General features: G+C 41.3%; 1 protein-coding gene and 1 non-coding gene across 2 annotated transcripts in view; one reads left to right on the top strand and one right to left on the bottom strand.

The window, feature by feature from the left end:
* LOC128572352 (zinc finger protein 724-like) overlaps positions 1 to 18,638 on the bottom strand; it is a 62,665-nt gene that overhangs the window by 28,185 nt on the left and 15,842 nt on the right. Inside the window, exons 2-5 of the mRNA XM_053572208.1 lie at positions 12,910 to 13,055; positions 9,539 to 9,591; positions 2,690 to 2,816; positions 1,050 to 1,145 (exon numbers count right to left, since the gene is read on the bottom strand). Coding sequence (XP_053428183.1) covers positions 1,050 to 1,145; positions 2,690 to 2,816; positions 9,539 to 9,591; positions 12,910 to 13,018 — 385 coding nt within the window. The 5' untranslated portion in view covers positions 13,019 to 13,055. The remainder of the gene's footprint in view (positions 1 to 1,049; positions 1,146 to 2,689; positions 2,817 to 9,538; positions 9,592 to 12,909; positions 13,056 to 18,638) is intronic.
* LOC128573256 (U1 spliceosomal RNA) lies at positions 12,902 to 13,058 on the top strand. The gene has a single exon (XR_008376406.1). It is a non-coding gene; the product is annotated as a U1 spliceosomal RNA (small nuclear RNA).

Below are 18,638 nucleotides of genomic sequence, written 5' to 3'. Positions count from 1 at the left end.
ATCCATTGCTCAGTGCTTAGGACGTTGGCCACATACACCAGGGGCTGGTGGGTTTACACCCAGCCTGGGCCTGCCAAACAACAGTGACAACTACAACAACAACAAAAAATAGCCGGACATTGTCGTGGGTGCCTGTAGTCCCAGCTACTTTGGAGGCTGAGGCAAAAGAATCACTTGAACCCAAGAGTTTGAGGTTGCTGTGAGCTGTGACACCACAGCACACTACTGAGGGTGACAAAGTGAGCCTCTATCTCCAAAAAATATATAAAATTAAAAAGAAAAGGTCAGACACCTGTAATCCTAGCACTCTGGAAGGGCAAGGCAGGTGGACTGCTTGAGCTCACCAGTAGCAGTCTAATCTGAGCAAGAGGAAACTAGGTCTCTTTAAAAAAAAAAAATAGTCGATCATTGTGGCAGGAATCAGTAGTCCTAGCTACTTGGGAGGCTGAGGCAAGAGGATTGCTTGAGCCCATGAGTTCGAGGTTGCTACGAGCTAAGACACAATGTCAGTCTACCCAGGGTGAGAAAGTGAAACTCTGTCAAAAAGAAAAAACATAAATTAAAAAATTTAAAAAGGAGAATAGGGCCAGGCATTGTGGCTAGCATGTAAACCTAGCACTCTGACAAGCCAAGGTGTTGAGTTTGGGAGTTTGAAACAAGCCTGAACAAGAGACTCTGATTCTACTAAAAAAACCAGTAAAAACATTAGTCAGGCATTGTGGAGAAACCTGTATTCTCATCTACTTGTGAGGCAGAGATCGAAAAATCACTTGAACCACAATGGTTAACATTGCTCTGTGCTAGGCTGATGCCATGGCACATGAGTCTGAAGGCAACACAGTGAGACTTTGTCTCAATGAGAAAATAAACATAAAAAATGAAAAGCAGAACAGAGGTGCCCTTAGGTAAAAACAAGAGAAATAAACCCAGGCTTCTCAGAAATCATTTCCAATGAAGCTGAGACTCCTTAATCACATCGTATTGTTTGCTTTTCTTATTGAACTTTGGATGTTTCACCAGTGTTATCTGCTCCATTCACTCCAACCTACCTGGGTGCTTGACTACTGTCTGGTGTGTCTTCACCTTCCAGGGTTCTTTGCTTTGCTCCAGATAGGTGATGAGGTCTGGCTTAGAGACAGCAAGCCCTGTTTTATTAGAAAAAATGACATGACTCTTGTTAGGCTTCTCCAATTACCAATCTAGTACCTTCCTAAAGAAGAGGACACAACATTTTAGAGATCCTAAAAGAACGATCTAAAAGTAGAGGTTTTGGCAGCACCTGTAACTCAGTGGGGAGGGCACCAGCCACATACACTGAGGCAGGTGGGTTTGAACCCGCCCTGGCCCTGCTAAATAACAATGGCAACTGCAACAGAAAAATAGCTGGGAATGGGGGGCGGGGAAGCCAGTAGTCCCAGCTACTCTAGAGGCTGAGGCAAGAGAATTGCTTAAGCCCAAGAGTTTTATGTTGCTCTGAGCAGGATCGCACCAGCATTCTATTCAGGGTGACATAGTGAGACTCTGTCTGAAAAAAAAAAAAAAAAATAGAGGTTTCTAACAGAAACTTTAGAATATTTAGAAAGCATTGAAAGGGGGATGCCTGTAGCTCAGTGGGTAGGGTGCCAGCCACATACACCAGGTTCAAACCTGGCCCAAGCCAGCTAAAACAACAATGTGACAACTGCAACAAAAAACCAGCCAGGCATTGTGGCAGGCGCCTGTAGTCCTAGCTACTTGGGAGGCGTAGGTAAGAGGATCACTTAAGCCCAAGAGTTTGAGGTTGCTGTGAGCTGTGACACCATGACACTCTGCTGAGGGCGATATGGTGAGACTTTGTCTCAAAAAAAAAAAAAAAAAAATCATATAAAATGCTCCACTACCCAGTACTACTGAAATGGAAGGTGGTGCTAGAAACTAGACTTAAAGGTATGGGCAACAATTCTAAGCCTCTAAATTTTTGAAGTTACCATCACTGCAGTGAAGGACATATATCAGCTCAAGAAAGGCTAAGATTAGTGCCAAGATAAACATCTGAAGTCTTTTCATTTCTATACCAAGAACTTAATTTTTCCTTAGAAACAACAATCTGAAACTAATAGTCTGTAATACTCAGCAAAAGGACCCTTAAAGGCCCCTAACTGTCTCAGCCTGAGTCCCCGCACGTCTCAAACCCCCCCTTGGGTTAATTCTGAGAGCAGGTTTCAGAACAAGGAAGTTCCCTGAGTTCCCAAAAAACTCCTAGCCACAGGTAAAACAATGGTGAAAGCTTACTCAAGCTTAGTTTCCCAAGCTAAGTTTGTCCCGGTGCCAACTGCCACGCTGTAGCCCCCCTGAACCAACTCTGTAACCCCGCCACTGAGCAAACCAGCCACGTTCTGCTTCTATGCTCGCCAACTTGCCTGCCAGCACAGCACAAAAATGGTATAAAAGACAGCCTGTGTTTCTCTACGGTGCCATATGCCCTTTAGGGCAGCGACCTGCCTGCACTGGTGTAATAAATCACCATGGTCCCCTGCGTAGGTCTAATAAATCACCATCTGATTTATATCTGAAGTGGGGTCCCAGTTTTTCTTCCAGGTGGCACATGAGTACAACAAGTCAAAGAAGAAATTCCACAAAACTCATCTACAAAGAAGCAATATGAAATGCTTAGTGCACAGTAGGAACTGTGTATGTAAGTTATCCTCACCAAGGAAGACCAGGTGTCTGTAGTTCTCCAACATGACATCCCGATACAAATTCTGCTGAGCAGGGTCCAGGCAGGCCCACTCGTCCATAGAGAATTCTACAGACACATCTCTGAATGTCAACAGTTCCTTAAAAAGAAAATGAAAAAGATTTAATTTCATTTTTACATACATGAGAGGGTGAGAAATTTTTGGACTTACATGACTGAATGATACTATGTAATAAGTACAGCAGAGAGAGATTCCCTCATGTGCTAACGCTGAGGAAAGAGGATGGGATAACATCCACAACCCCAGTGTAGACACTGTGCTTTTTTTAGGTTACAGTGCAAAAATAAAGCCACCAATATAGGCATGTGCATTTCTGTGCCTTACTTACATCATACACTATAAGCTGTGCATATTTCTTTTTTTCTTTTTTGAGACAGAATCTCACTATGTTACCCTTGATAGAGTACCATGGCGTCACAGCTCACAACAACCTCACATTCTTGGACTCAAGACATTCTCTTGACTCAGCCTCCCTTGTAGCTGAGACGACAGATGCCCCCCACAATGCCCACCTATTTTTGTTGTTGTTTGTTTAGCAGGCTCAGACTGGGTTGCAACCCACCAGCTACAGGGCATGTGGCCGGTGCCCTAACCACTGAACAACTATTCTAGGTAGTTAATCCCATCTTCTGTAAAAGTGCATGCACTTCATCTTTGCTTCCTTTTTCTTGAGACAGTCTCACTTTGTCACCCTATGTAGAGTGCCATGTTGTCATACCTCACAATAACCTCACATTCTTGGGATCAAGAGATTCTCTTGCCTCGGCCTCCCCAGTAGCTGGGACTACAGGCACCTGCGACAACACCTGATTATAGATGGGTCTTGCTGTTGCTCAGACTGGACTCGAACTCCTGATCTCAGGCAATCCACCTGCCGTGGCCTCCCAGAGTGCTAGGATTACAGGTGTAAACCACTACTCCTATCCCCATGTACTTCACCTTATTCTACATAGAACTGATGGAGCTTCCACATGAAACCTAAACAGCACGTATTCTCCTTCTTTGCTAAAATCTAATGCAGATTTATCCACAATGGCAATCATAGGTATCCACATTTTAAATAGGCACAAGGAAAACATTTTCAGTATTATAATACATTATATGTGTGTGTGTGTGTATGTGTGTCTATTATATTTTTCTTTTTCTTGTGGTAGAACATAAATTTACAGTTAAAATATTTCAGGGGACATGAGAAGCCTGGATGGAGAGAATGGAAATAAAACTATGCTATATAGGTAAGGGAGGAGAAGTTTTCAGAGCCTCTTGAGTATTGTAAGAATAGGGCAAAAGAGCATTTGAAACAAACTCATTAGGCAAGAACATCACAAGTAGAGAAGCAAAGATTTGTAAGTTCTAAATACATGACTGCAGGAGAAGAAGTGGGCACAGCCTTGGACCTGGGACACATTTTCCTGAGAAGCAATCATTTCTTTCTCTTTTCCTCTTTTTCATTTCCTTCTCAGGTGAGTTATCTGGATACATTACACCTGCACCTGTACAGTATGCCTTTAAAAACATCAGTTTGACGCCTTCGCCTGCTACCACAATATCCACAGGAAGAAGGATGATGAAGTACAGAAAAATCGACCCTCTCCTGTTTTTTATCAATGGAGACAGTCAGGAACAAGGAGGTTCTGAATATAGTGCAAAGTGTGGATTTCTTATTTCTTGACCTTGGGTTCCCTACCCTACCAGCAATTTCTACTATGGCAATGGGAATATGGGTTATGCTGTCTTATCCATATTAAACCCAAGATGAGCAGGCCCTGTGACCTCCTTCTGGAAAAAAGACTAAACTCAATTTTCATAAATACATCTGGATGGCTTGGCACCCGTAGCCATGTTATGGTGCCGGCCATATACACCAAGGGTGCAGGATCGAACCCGGCGGGGCCTGCTAAACAACAATGACAACTGCAACAAAAAAAAATAGCCAGACATTGTGGTGGGTATCTGAAGTCCCAACTACTTGGGAGGCTAGGCAAGAGAATCACTTAAGCCCAGAGTTTGAGGTTGCTGTGAGCTATGATGCCACGACACTCTAGGAAGGTGACATAGTAAGACTCTGTCTCAAAAAATAAAGAAAGAAATGAATGAATAAATAAATAAATGTATCTGGAAGCCCTCATGCTTGACACGAGCCTCACCTAAGCATCACATGGAGACACTTAATTAAAACCACACAGATTACACAACAGAGACTATTACAATCTTTGGGAAGGCAGAATCACTGTAGACGGGACTTCATCAACCTGGCCGAGGAACCCTAACAGGAAGACTGAGCAGAGTACCACTTAGCTAAGCACTGCCTCCCAGGCTTTAATATGCACACAAGCCATTGGGTATTCTTGGCCACTCTAAGTATGTGATCCTGCAAGACCACAAGTTACTCTGTCTTGAAGCCAGTAACCATTTTTTTTATTATAATGGCTATGTATGTCCTTGCTTATGAATTTCTGTACATTGAGTACACCTGAGGATCTCTACTTTGCCATTTTTCTTTTTGGGCCATTAACTATAGAACTAAGATTGCAGAACTCTCCATGAAGGAAGATGCTGAGCAGTTAGCCATTTCTGTCGTGGTGTAGCTGATGTCAGTCAGCCAGACTGCCAGATGGCAAAAAACCACTGCAACAAGACAGGGTGACATACACATAGAAAGTCCCTACACACAGTTCTCCCAAGCTCCTTTCCCCTTTCATCACCTTTTGCTCAGCTAAGGAACACAAGGTAGTCCTTGCAACTCATTAGTCTGACATCTCCTCATGTTGCTATTGTTTTGTTTGTTTTTTGAGACAGAGTCTCAACTATGTTGCCCTCAGTAGAGTGCTGTAGCGTCACAGCTCACAGCAACCTCAAACTCTTGGGCTTATGAAATTCTCTTGCCTCAGCCTCTCAAGTAGCTGGGACTACAGGCACCCACGACATCTCCAGGCTATTTTTCTTTGTTGTTGTTGCAATTGTCATTGTTGTTTAGCTGGCCCAGGCTGGCCTGAAACCCACCAGCCTTGGTGTATGTGGCCAGCGCCAGACTCACTGAGCTGTGGGCAGTGCTGATTTCACAGGTTTTAAGTGGGTCTACGAAATGGCTTAACAATTTCATGTATTACTTGAAGTTGGTGTTACTCCTCCTAGACTATAGAAGCACTCAGCTGGAGAAAGCAAACAGCACAGAGTCCCTTCTGTTCAACACTTTTTAACCACAAAAATACCTTTGGTTCAAGGAAGACCAAAAATCACAATCTTTAAACTTGGCATTGTCTCCTGGCCCCTCACAGTTTGTAGAGGCTACAGAAGGCAGCAGTGTCTAAGGCAAAACCTGGATTCAGAATTTGGAACTTCTTGGAAACATGGTTATGTGCCCTCTGCACATTCATGGGAATTAGAGAAAAAGAAAAATGAGAAAGTAGAAATTCTCAGGTGTACTCAATGTACTTCTGTGATTCAAGTTGAGTTTTGGGGCCCCACAATCTCTGGGTCACTTTTAGATCTAAAGATATAAGGATAACTGCAAGACAGAAATAAAACGGCTGATTGTGCCCCTACAAAGATATTTGTGTAGAAATCCACAAGTTGTCCTCAAAGTCATCCCTACAGTCACCATACACAGGGACTATGGGAAAAGGAAGCTAAATGGACCTTTAGAAAATATTCATTGCAAACTTTTTTTTTTTTTTTTTTTGTGAGCCAGAGTCTCACTATGTTGTCCTCGGTAGAGTGCCGTGGTGTCACAGCTCACAGCAACCTCAAACTCTTGGGCTTAAGCGATTGATTCTCTTGCCTCAGCCTCCCAAGTAGCTGGGACTACAGGTGCCTGGCAGAAAGCACAGCTATTTTGTTGTTGTTGTTGCTGTTGTCACTGTTGTTTAGCAGGCCCCGGCCAGGCTCAAACCTGCCAGCCTCACTGTAGCCCTACTTACTGAGCTATGGGTGCTAAGCCCTGACAGCACCATTTCTCATATATAGTTCACCCTAAATTCACCCTGTAATTGGAAAGCACATTTGTGTTGGCTAGTTGATGATATTCAGAAGAAGAAAGGAAGTTTATATCTCCATGATGGAAGATTTGGAGCCAGGTGCCTTTTAAATGCAGGTCCTACACCACATCGGAAAATTTGGCAAAGGTTGCTATCTTTTCAACTATTTATAATTCAAAATCATAACACCTGGGTCTTAGAGAAACATAGTCCAGAATTTTAAAAAAGACAAAAGTCTATTTTTCTGGTAAAATTATTTACAAATATTTCAAAGAGTCAGAGAAAGCATTTACACACAAAATATTCTAAAAGGGGAAAGATTTATGCGATCTAAAGAGAAACAAGAGTATACACAAAATATTTTAAATTAAAATCTTTAAGCAAAAGGAAGAGAGCAAAATCTTTTTCTTCATATTCAACATGGAATATTCAGTCTGGTATTTCTATTTTGCAAAAAATAGGTGTAGGGCCACTTTCTTGAACTCACGGCATAATTCCAGGAGGCAAGAGTTAAGTTACCAGAGAAGTAACCTAAGCCACACTGTGTACCCAAAAGCAGGTTTATGGGGAAGAAAATAATCAGAAGACAGGTGAGCTTGTGGAAATACTGGGTGAGGCTGTAAAAGAAACTAAGAACCTAAGGAACAACTCCTTAAGCAAAAGCAAAGGTGAAACCCAGAGGCTGAGTCATTCAAGACTCACTTCCAAATGAATAGTTGTTACTAACAATATCATCCTCCTGGAAAGATAAAAATTCTCAGGATTCTAAAAGCGCTATCATCAAAGATTATTCACAAAGCCATTCCTTGCTGGGGTCCCCTAAGCAAAAACACAAATATGTACCTCTGTGTCTGCAGGCTAAGTCTAGCTCCTAAAACTAAAATCTGCTTCATTACATACTAATAATGTTTACCACAACTTTATCTTCCCAGGTATAGAAGAATGACAAGATCAATTCTTCTTCTACATACCCAGGGACAGCTACTTAATTGATTGTTCCTTCACTCTCTTTTTTTGTTCAGACATTCACATAATCCTATGCAAAATGTAGATTTCCTAAGCTTCTAAAGAAGGTAACCATTTTACCTCAGTCCCCATGGCTCTAGTTCCTTTTCCTTACGTATGCCTTGTCATGTTTAAGTACCAAAGTTCCCAAATGCCCCTTCTGAACAATCAAAGATACATTTGTGATTTGTGGGGTTTTTTTTCCAGGAATGTCTACAAACCTTGTCTTAATAAACTTCCACTGATTTATATGTATCTTTCCTTCACTCACTTGTTTTGGAGTGCCAGTGCTAGACATACCAGTCCAGGCTGGGATATGCTCACGCTTATTTCTGTTCCATGGAGACAGGTGAGATTATCACTGGGTAAAACAAAAGCCTGGGTAATGAAGGGCCGGGTTATTGCTACACATACAGGATCTTGGGGTGGGGAAAAACCAGGAGTTCTCTGGGCACTGGTGTGGGTTTTTGCTGGGACACTCTAAGAGTAAAGGAGCTGTGAGCTGGATTCCAGATGGTGGAGCATTGCCTGGATGGGCTGTGACTACATCACTGTCCAGTGTTATCATCACATGGTGGCAGCAGAATGTGGAGAAGAAATCTGACCTCAGAGCTTCTGCCCTCCAAAACCTCAGTCCCCTCTCAACCCAGGAGGTGATGTGGAATCACTGCACAGTTTGTGCTATGACAGCATATGTGCAGGAGAACACATCCTTCCTTTCTGGGACAGTTAGAATCTCCCTCTAGCCCAGGACTCTACCATGTTTTTCTTCGACAACACTTCTCATACCAAATACATACAGTGTGCAGAACAACATTCCACCAATATTCCAATACAAACTCCATCCACAAAATTGAATTTTGACACCACCCAGAGTTAACACAGATCTCACAAGTACAAGGCTCAGTCCCACCACACTGCTCTCACTGCAGATGCCAGGGACAAGCCCCACAGGCCCTTTGATGATTTTGAGCAATTGTTTATAAAGTAGGAGCTCAAATAAATCCCTCCACAAGTATAATCATTTAATACACCTACTCACAGAACTCAGCAAAACACATTACTTACAGTCAGCAATTTCATATAAAGTAGACCAAAGTCATGTATAGGGCAAGGGAAAGTGGTGGGACATGAGTGGGCATATAACTCATTCTGGTAAGTAGATGTGATTAAAAAATTCCCCACCCTTTGTGTTCTCAAGAACAACACACTGCAAGAAACAACCCTTCCCATTGGGATTTAGGTAATACTCCCTGTTTCTCCTATGACAACGGCAGGCACAGGCTCTGCAAATTCCCATTTATTGTTCATAAACAATCAGCTGAACAGTTCTTTCTTCAGGAGTCACAACAAAATGCTTCTTCATGAAATATTTCTAAAGTTTCTTTCTCCCAGGATCCCCAACTTTGGCCAATTCTGACTTAAACGTGTTACCCCTCTTTACGCCCCTCCTAAGAACAGGCTGACTTCAAGTTGAAACATTTTCTGCTATAGCAGATTATTTGTCCACCCTCCATTCTGCTCTCATCTCCCACTTTTTTTTCAAAACTTGTTTGCTCCTCCCTATGAAATAAAGCCCTCGTTTGTGATGCTTGCAGATTTCATACTTGGTGTTTTTACAAAGCAATATTTCCTTACAATAAAGAAGAGCCTACCGAAACCCAACCTTTACCCGGAGGAGTCTGAGCACCAAGGGGTGCCAGTGACAAACTCTGGTCTTTAGACTCCCCAGCTAAAGCGGAATAGTGCGGTCCCACTACAGCCACTTCCTTCTCCAACCACAGCCCTCCCCCATTACACCCGATCCCATATACTCACCATTTCCCAGCTTCCGGGGTGTCCCGGTGTCCTCTCTACAAATGTCCCAGTACCTGCAAGTCACAGGAGGGCAGAGGCTGAAGCAGAGACACCAAAGGCCTCCTGAAGATGCAACAGTGAAAAGCGAACTAAATCACTTCCCAGCACAAGAGACCAAAGCGACGCCAGTTCCGGAAGCTGCCGCCTTCTTTCTGGCTGTGCATTTTGGTTGGACGGTTTCTACTGGAGCATCCCTGATTGGATAGGACCTCGGGGCACCACCCCTCTCGTCCTGATTGACAGGGAATACGACCAGATAAGAGGCTGAATGAGGCCAGAACGCTAACAGTTTCTAGGCTGGATCTCTGCGCAAACAGGGCTTTATACCTGCCCTGGGACTCTGTACTCCTTGGGAACATTTGTATTTAACATGGAATATAAATTATATCCTTTACATTTTACTTATGTAGACATACATATACATACATATGTTACTCTCATACACGCGCACACACACTGCAAATATGTTTTTCACAAATGAAAACAACATATTAACAATTATTTTAAAGGTTGATTTTTTTTAATTTTCTTGTAATCTTGTCTTTTCAGAAGGCAGCTTGAGCTTTGAAAAGGGATGCAGTCTTCTAAGAAAGCAATGTCCAATAAAAATAAAATTTGAACCACTTCTGTCATTTCAAATTTTAAAGTAGCCACGAAAAAGAAAAGCAGGTAAAATTAACTCTACTCACTGGGTAGAGTGCCGTGGCGTTACAGCTCACAGCAACCTCAGACCCTTAGGCTTAAGCAAGTCTCTTGCCTCAGCCTTCCTAGTAGCTGGGACTATAGGCACCTGCCACAGGGCCCGCTAATTTTTTTTTGTAGTTGTCATTGTTGTTTAGCAGGCCCCACCGGGTTCGAACCGCCAGCCCCAGTGTATGTGGCTGGCCCCCTAACCGCGAGCTACAAGCGCTGACCTATGCAATTATTTATTTAATCCAATCTATCCAAAATACTATTGTTTTGGTATTTGATGAATACAAAGATATTATTGAATTACATTTTAGGTTACGTGTTTTGAGGAATTGACGGCCAATGTACTCTTACCACCTAACAAAGAACACTTAGCTTGATGAAAAAGAGAAGACAATATCTAATACAGGACAGGAAGGAAACAAAATGTTGGGGAAATGGTGGCATTTCAATTTAAATCAGATCTCACAGGAGAATGTACAATGTTTCATAACTATTTTGACCAAATCTTCAGGTGATGGTTGCCAATCCTGCTACACCAAATTCCTAAAACTGTGGGAATGAAGCTGTGTACATTGGTCACTTTGGGTAAGCTGGTCTACACATGACTATGTTTTTTGTTTGTTTGTTTGTTTGTTTGTTTTTGAGATAGAGTTTCAGTATGTCACCCTCTAATAGAGTGTTACGGCATCACAGCTCACAGCAACCTCCAACTCTTGGGCTTAAGTGATTCTCTTGCCTCAGCCTCTCAAGTACCTGGGACTATAGGTGCCCACCACAACTCCTGGCTATTTTTCGGTTGTAGTTGTCGTTGTTTGGCAGGCACAAGCTGGATTCGAACCCACCAGCTCTGGTGTATGTGACTGACACATTAGCCCCTGAGCTACAGGTGCTGAGCCACACATGACTATGTATTAATAATTATGTTTTTCCCCTCTCAAAAGATGTAGAGTTATGATCACTCCCTCTCTGTCTCCTACTGTTGGGATACCTTGTTAACTCATTATAATTACGAACATGTTCTCTCTTTTCTATCTTTTTCTCTTCTTTTTTTTTTTTTTCTTTGTTTTGTTTTGTTTTCTTTGAGACAGAATCTCACTGTATTAGTCTGGATAGAGTGCCAAGGCATCACGATAGTTATCATACATTTTAATAGTGTATGCAATGTTTTTCCTCATCAACATTCCAAAAAGGTTCCAATTTCTCTATGTCCTTAATAGACACTTTTAGTGTTCATTATGAGTACGTTGTAACAGTTCATTGTGATTTTTCTTGGCATTTCTCCATAATTAGTACTGTAAGCATTGCTTCAAATGACCATTGGCCATGTATATGTCTTCTTTGAAAAGTGTCAGTGTACTTTTTTGTCAATTTTTAAATAAAGATACTTGGGTTTTGCTGTTGAGTTTTGGGAATTATTTATTTATATACATTATTTATACACATATATATTCTGAGTATTAATTCCTACCACACATCTAATTTACACATATTTCCAGCGATTTATAAGATGGCAATTTTACTCTATTTAATGTTTTCTTGGATGGGTGAGAATGCCGAAATTTGGTTGCCCTCATTATTGTTGGTTAGCTGGCCTGACTGGTTTGGAACCCACCAACTTAGGTATATGTGGCTGGCACTGTAACCACTGTGCTATGGGCACCCAGCATAAATCTGTGTCTTCTGAAATTAAGGCTATGAGTTCAAGAACGTGGCCCTAGACCTGTCTTTAGTAAGAGAAAATACAAATTAGAAATACCAGAGTGGGGGGCAGTGCCTGTGGCTCAAAGTAGAGTAGGGCACCGGCCCCATATACTGGAGGTCAATTATTCAAATCAGGCACCGGACAAGAACTGCAAAAATAAAAAGAAATACCAGAATGAACCCTCCAATTTGAATATAAAGAAAGATTTTGCTCTTTTTTTTCTTAAAGATTTTAATTTAGGAAATTTTGTGTGTAAGGCCAAATGGATTGCCTCTCACCTATACTTTAGCACTCTAGGAGGCCACGGTGGGTGATTTGCTGGAGCTCAGCAGTTTGAGATTGGCATGAGCGAACAAAACTGTTTCTCTACTAAAAACAATTTATAAAACTAGTTGGGTGTTATGGCAGACATCTAGATGTTTCTAGCTACTTGGGAGGCTGAGGTAAAAATAACTTTTTTTACGGGTAGCACCTGTGGCTCAAAGGAGTAGGGCACTGGGCCCATATATCAGAGGTGGTGAGTTCAACCCCATCCCCTGGCCTCAGCCAAAAACTGCAAAAAAAAAAAGAACTCTTGTGCCCTAGAATTTATGCCCTAGGTTTTATGCAAGCTATGATGTCATGGTTTTTGTGAACTATGATGTAATGATGTCATGACTCTGTCTCCCAAAGAAAAAAGAAGTATAAATTTTATCTCTGTCTTTTTGAAATATGTGTACATAATTTTACCAGGTAAATATGCTGTTTGTCCTTTTTTTAAAATTCAGTTTTGTCTTTCTCTACGACCAAGGAAACTTTGCTTTAAAATATACATAGTTAGGCCAAGAGTGGTGGCTCATGCCTGTAATCCTAACCCTCTGGGAGGCCAAGATGAAAGGCTTGCTGGAGCTCAGGAGTAGAGACCAGCCTGAACAAAAGTGAGACCATGTATACTTACCTGACAGGGAAGACACCATGATCACAAAGGTAGCTTTCCCAAGGTGAGATTTATCCATTGCACTCCAAATGTGCTGTGATTTCCCCAAATGTGGGAAACTGGACTGCATAATTTGTGGTAATGGGGGACTGCCTTCATACTTTCCCCTGAAAGAAAAAGAAAACAAGTGAGACCTTGTCTCTACTAAAAATAGAAAAATTATCTAGGCATTGTGGTGGTTGCCTGTAGTCCCAGCTACTTGGGAGGCTGATGCAGGAGGATTGCTTGAAACCAGGAGTTTGAGGTAGCCGTGAGTTAGGTTAATACTATGGCACTCTATCCTGAACAATAGAATGAGACAGCGTCTAAAATTTTTTTTTTCTTTAGCATCATGTCCAAGTTATGTGAGAGAGGTGGTGATATTAGCACTTGGTTCAGAAATTCCAAGAACACCACAAATACATGTTGTCTGTTGTGTGATTCGTAGCTTTTATTCCGTGAAAGTTTCAAATAAGATTCTGCAGAAAGTATAGTCAGTAATTTTAGCAGAACACTAAGAATCTCCATAAATGTAAGAATATCTATTGTTATTTAACTTCAAAATTTTGTTTTTATATGAACCATGATAATTGTTATATGCTCTAATTTCCCATTTTTACATAGTTAAAGATACCTATTCCATAAATTTTTTTTCTCTCATTCTATTGCTCTAGGTAGAGTGCCATGGTGTCATAACTCACAGCAACCTCAAATTCATGGGTTCAAGAGATGGTCTTTCCTCAGCATCCTGAGTAGTTGGGACTACAGGTATCCTCCAGGATACTTGGGAAGTTTTTCAATTTTTTTTTTTTTTTTTTTTTTAGACAGAGTCTCAAGCTGCCACCCTGGGAAGAGAGCTGTGGCGTCACAGCTCACAGCAACCTCAAACTCTTGGGTTTAAATGAGTCTCTTGCCTCAGCCTCCCAAGTAGCTGGTGCTACAGGTGCCCATCTCAACACCTGGCTATTTTTGTTGTTGTTGTTGTTATTGCAGTTGTCATTGTTGTTTTATTAGCTGGCCCAGGCAGGGTTAATACCTGCCAGCTTCAATGTATGTAGCCAGCACCCTACCCACTGAGCTATGGGCGCTGCCAAGTTTTTTGATTTTTAGTAGGAACAAAGTCTTGCTCTTGTTTAGGCTGGTCTTGAACTCCTGGGCTGAGCCTCTTCGACTTTCCAGAGTGCTAGCATTACAGGCATAAGCTACCACACCTGGCAGCCACATTACTTAAATATATTATATCTTAGGAGTTTATAGAGTATTCTTGAGGATATATTAATATCTCTCTGATTATAAAATAACTGTTGTTTTATAAATATCTCTGGCTTAGGATATGTATATCAACACTGTTATTCACATATGTATATATATATATATATATATATATATATGGATACACCCACACTCACACATACACACATACATATACAGCAAAACTTTCCTAAATTCCCTTAAGGGACTGTAATAAATTTGACAATATACAGAGATGGTTAGCATAAGCAACTAGGCTTACTGTACTTACACAAACGTGCTGTATGTGTGGTCTCTGAATATTACCCACCTTGAAAAGGTGGTCAGTGTAGGGATGTGGTCAACTGTGCATGTCCTTCTGTGTGTATGTATGTATATAAACACACAAATACATACATAAGCAAACACACACTCACAAATGTGCCAAGGTCTCCATGAGTGAGGACCTCCCTCTAGGTCTGTGCTTGGCTAGGACCACTCCCACATCATGGCTAAAAGGAGTTGGAGAGGCCCACATAATAACTTTAGATTTCTCAATGGGAGAAAGTTGAGCAGGCCATTCTCCAGTCTGTAACCAAGGCTAGAGGTCCTCTAGTTTGCCAAGTGAATGATGGTCTGCCTTCTCTAAATGTCCCTTCATTTATCTATTTATTTATTTATTTATTTATTTATTTGAGACAGTCTCAAGCTGTCACCCTGGGTAGAATGCCATAGTGTCACAGCTCACAGCAACCTCAAACTCTTGGGCTTAAGCGATTCTCTTGCCTCTGCCTCCCAAGAAGCTGAGACTACAGGTGCCCGCCACAACACCCGGCTATTTTTTGGTTGTAGCTGTCATTATTGCTTGACAAGCCCAGGCTGGATTCAAACCCAACAGCTCCGGTGCATGTGGCTGGCGACCTAGCTGCTTGAGCTACAGGCGCCGAGCCTAAATGTTCCTTTGTAAGGGAATTAGAAGGATTTCACAGTCTGCACTCTGGGTCCCAAAGCTCTCATAAAATTTTTTTCTTTTTGAGACAGAGTCTCACTATGCCACCCTCAGTACAGTGCAGTGGTGTCACAGCTCACAGCAACCTCAAACTCTTGGACTTGCCTCAGCCTCCCTAGTAGCTGGAACTATAGGCGCCCACCACAACACCTGGCTAAAAATCACATTTTTTGAGACGGGACCTCACTATTGCTTAGATTGATGTCAAATTGCTGGACTGAAGTGATTCCCTCACCTAAGCCTCTAAGTAGGTGAGATTACAGCTGTGTTCCACTGTGCTGGACTGTTATTAAAGAATTTCTTCCCACAGATGGCTCTCAAATTTTTGATGCCATGTGAGGGCTACATGAACATGGGACTTCTAGTCTGCCATCTTGCTGATTTTACTCTCTCTATAAGTTTTCACTGTCTATTTTGTTATGTATTAAATGTTATGTAATTTTAGATTTAAATATTCAGAACTATGTGTTGGAATTTCAACTTACGTAAGAAGCGAATTAGATAATTTGTAGGCACTCCATATTTACTAAAAGACTCACTTTGAAATTGTAATTTACTATGGGCAAAAAGAAATCAGTAGGATTGTCATCAATTTTCTCAACCCACATCTAAATTATATTTTAATTTTTCCCACATGCTTATTTTCATATTGTGACTTATCATATTTTACAAAGTTCAGCCTCTTACTTTATATATAAAAGTAAGGCTTTTGGTTTCTCCTAAATAGTGAAATACAGCCATTTCAGTTTTTATAAAAATATCAATATATTAATAATATAATACAAATTATCTTTACTGTTTTCAAATATTTATTCATTAAAATTTTCTGTCTCAGCTCCCGTAGCATAGTGGTTAGGGCACCAGCCACATACACTGGGGCTGGTGATTTTGAAACCGGCCTGGGCCTGCTAAACAGCAATGACAACTACAACAAATAAAATAGCTGGGCACTGTGGTAGGCGCCTGTAGTCCCAGCTACTTGGGAAGCTGAGGCAAGAGAATCACTTAAACCCAAGAGTTAGAGGTTGCTGTGAGCTGTGACTCCACGACACTCTACCCAGAGGGATATAGTGAGACTCTTGTCTCAAAAAAAAAAAAATTTCTGGTAAGTACCTCATATTAATAAATTGTACATTTCTATAAAATTTTATTGCCGTGCGCTACATAAAATATTCAAAATACCTGCTATCATTCAATAAAATGTTAACTACTATTAAGAGAAACGCCTGTTTTGCATAGGTTCACAGTCACAGTTTAATATTATAGTTATCCAGGAAAAAAATTGTTTTGAGATGGAGTCTCAGTCTGTTACTCAGGCTGGAATGTTATAGCATCAGCATAACTGAAAAGAACTTAAAAATAACTGGTTTTAAGCAATCCTCTTGCTTCAGCCTCTCAAATAACTGGAACTACAGGTGCCAAACACTACTCCTGGCTATATTTTCCTTCTTTTACAAGAGGGGTTTGGCTGTTATTTCGGCTGATCTCAAACTTCTTCCTTTTTATTAAGACAGAGTCTCACATTCTTGCTCTTAGTGGAGTGCCATGGCGTCATAGCTCACAGTAACCTCAAATTCCTGGGGTCAAGCAATCCTCTTGTCTCAGCCTCCCAAGTAGTAGAGGTGGGGTCTCACTTTTGGTCAGGCTGGTCTTAAATTCCTGAGCTCAAGCAATCCACCCAACTCAGCCTCCCCATGTGCTAGGATTATAGGCAGAAGCCACTGTGCCTGGCTAATGATCCCAAACTTCTGAGCACAAGCAGTCCTCCCACCTTGACCTACTAAAGTGCTAGAACCTGACCTACAGGTTGAGCCAACCGAGGTGACTTAGAAAAGCTCTTAAATGCTACAGCAATGTTGTATACAGAATTTCATGTCTACTTCTTTTATTCTTGTTTTGCAATTTCTTATTAGTGTGTATCTTATTCAGGGTAGGATTTTCAACCTCAATTTATTGTGTGTTTGGTTTGGTTTCACCTATGTATTATAATATTAGATGTATTTCACCTACGTATTATAATGTTAGAACTCATACATAACTTCAATATGTGCTTCGATTAAAATATGAATTTGCTATATGCCTACTATTAATTATAACTGTGTTTTTTTCCTATAAATATTACACAAAATTTGTTGATGAGGTTTTTTGTTTGTTTGTTTGTTTTGAGATAGTCTCACTTTGTTGCCCCCAGTACAGTACCCTGGTGTCAAAGCTCACAGCAACCTCTAACTCTTGGGCTCAAGCAATTCGCTTGCCTCAGCCTCCTGAGTAGTTGGGACTACAGGCACCAGCCACAAAATCTGGCTATTTCTAGAGATGGTGTCTCGCTCTAGCTAAGGCTGGTCTTGAACCTGTGAGGTCAGGCAATCGGCCCACCTCGGCCTCCCAAAGTGCTGGGATTACAGGCGTGAGCCCCTGCACCTGGCCTATGTGTTATCTTGTATATTTTTTTTCCCTTGGTGGTTTTCAATGATTATTATGCCCCATTTAGGTAAATAACCATGATAATAGTCTTAGTCTTACCATGTGTTTATTTACAAATCTGTTTTTTCTTTTTTATTTGAGACAGAGTCTCACTTTGTCACCCTAGGTAGAGTGCCATGGCACATAGCTCACAGCAACCTCCAATTCCTGGGCTCAAGTGATCTTCTTGCCTCAGACTCCCAAGTAACTGTGACTACAGGCACCTGCCACAACACCTGGCTATTTTTAGAGATGAGGTCTCACTCTGGCTTATGCTGGTCTCAAACTCATGAGTTCAAGCAATCCACCCACCTCAGCTTCCCAAAATGCTGGGATTACAGCTGTGAGCTACTGAGCCTGGCCATACTGATGAATCTATATTCTCTTTTTGAGAGGAAAAACATTTTGCAATTTGCAGGTAAGTTGGGGGAAACTTTGTAACTATTTTAGTTATCTCATTAAATTTTTTAATTTTGACAAACACAAAATTTGCCACCTTCAGTCTTTCTAAATGTACTTTCTAAGTTAACATAATAGCCTTAAGGTTTGTCCTTATCTTTGGATATGGCAAGATGTTCTCTTTTAATACTGGATAATCAGCTTGGTGCCTGTAGCACAGTGGTTACAGTGCCAGCCACATACGTCAAGTGTGGCAGGCTGAAACCCAGCCCAGGCCTGCTAAACAACAATGACAATTGCACCAAAAAAATAGCCAGGCTTTGTGGTATGCACCTGTAGTCCCAGGTACTTAGGAGGCAGAGGCAAGAGAATCACTTAAACCTAAGAGTTAGAGGTTGCTGTGAGCTGTGACTCCACACCACTCTACCCAGGGAGACATAGTGAGACTCTGTCTCATCAAAAAAAAAAAAAAAAAAAAAAGATAATCCTCCATTGTTTCTATATTGGAGCAGACATTAATGTCCGCGTTGCTTATACCTCTTGGCTTCTGTGAATAATGCTGCAATGACTGCGAGTGAGGACATGAATCTTCCACATTCTGCAATGAGTA

The sequence above is a fragment of the Nycticebus coucang genome, chromosome 20 (assembly GCF_027406575.1).
Source record: "Nycticebus coucang isolate mNycCou1 chromosome 20, mNycCou1.pri, whole genome shotgun sequence".
Classification (NCBI taxonomy): domain Eukaryota; kingdom Metazoa; phylum Chordata; class Mammalia; order Primates; family Lorisidae; genus Nycticebus; species Nycticebus coucang.
This window is presented reverse-complemented; position numbering and strand designations above follow the sequence as displayed.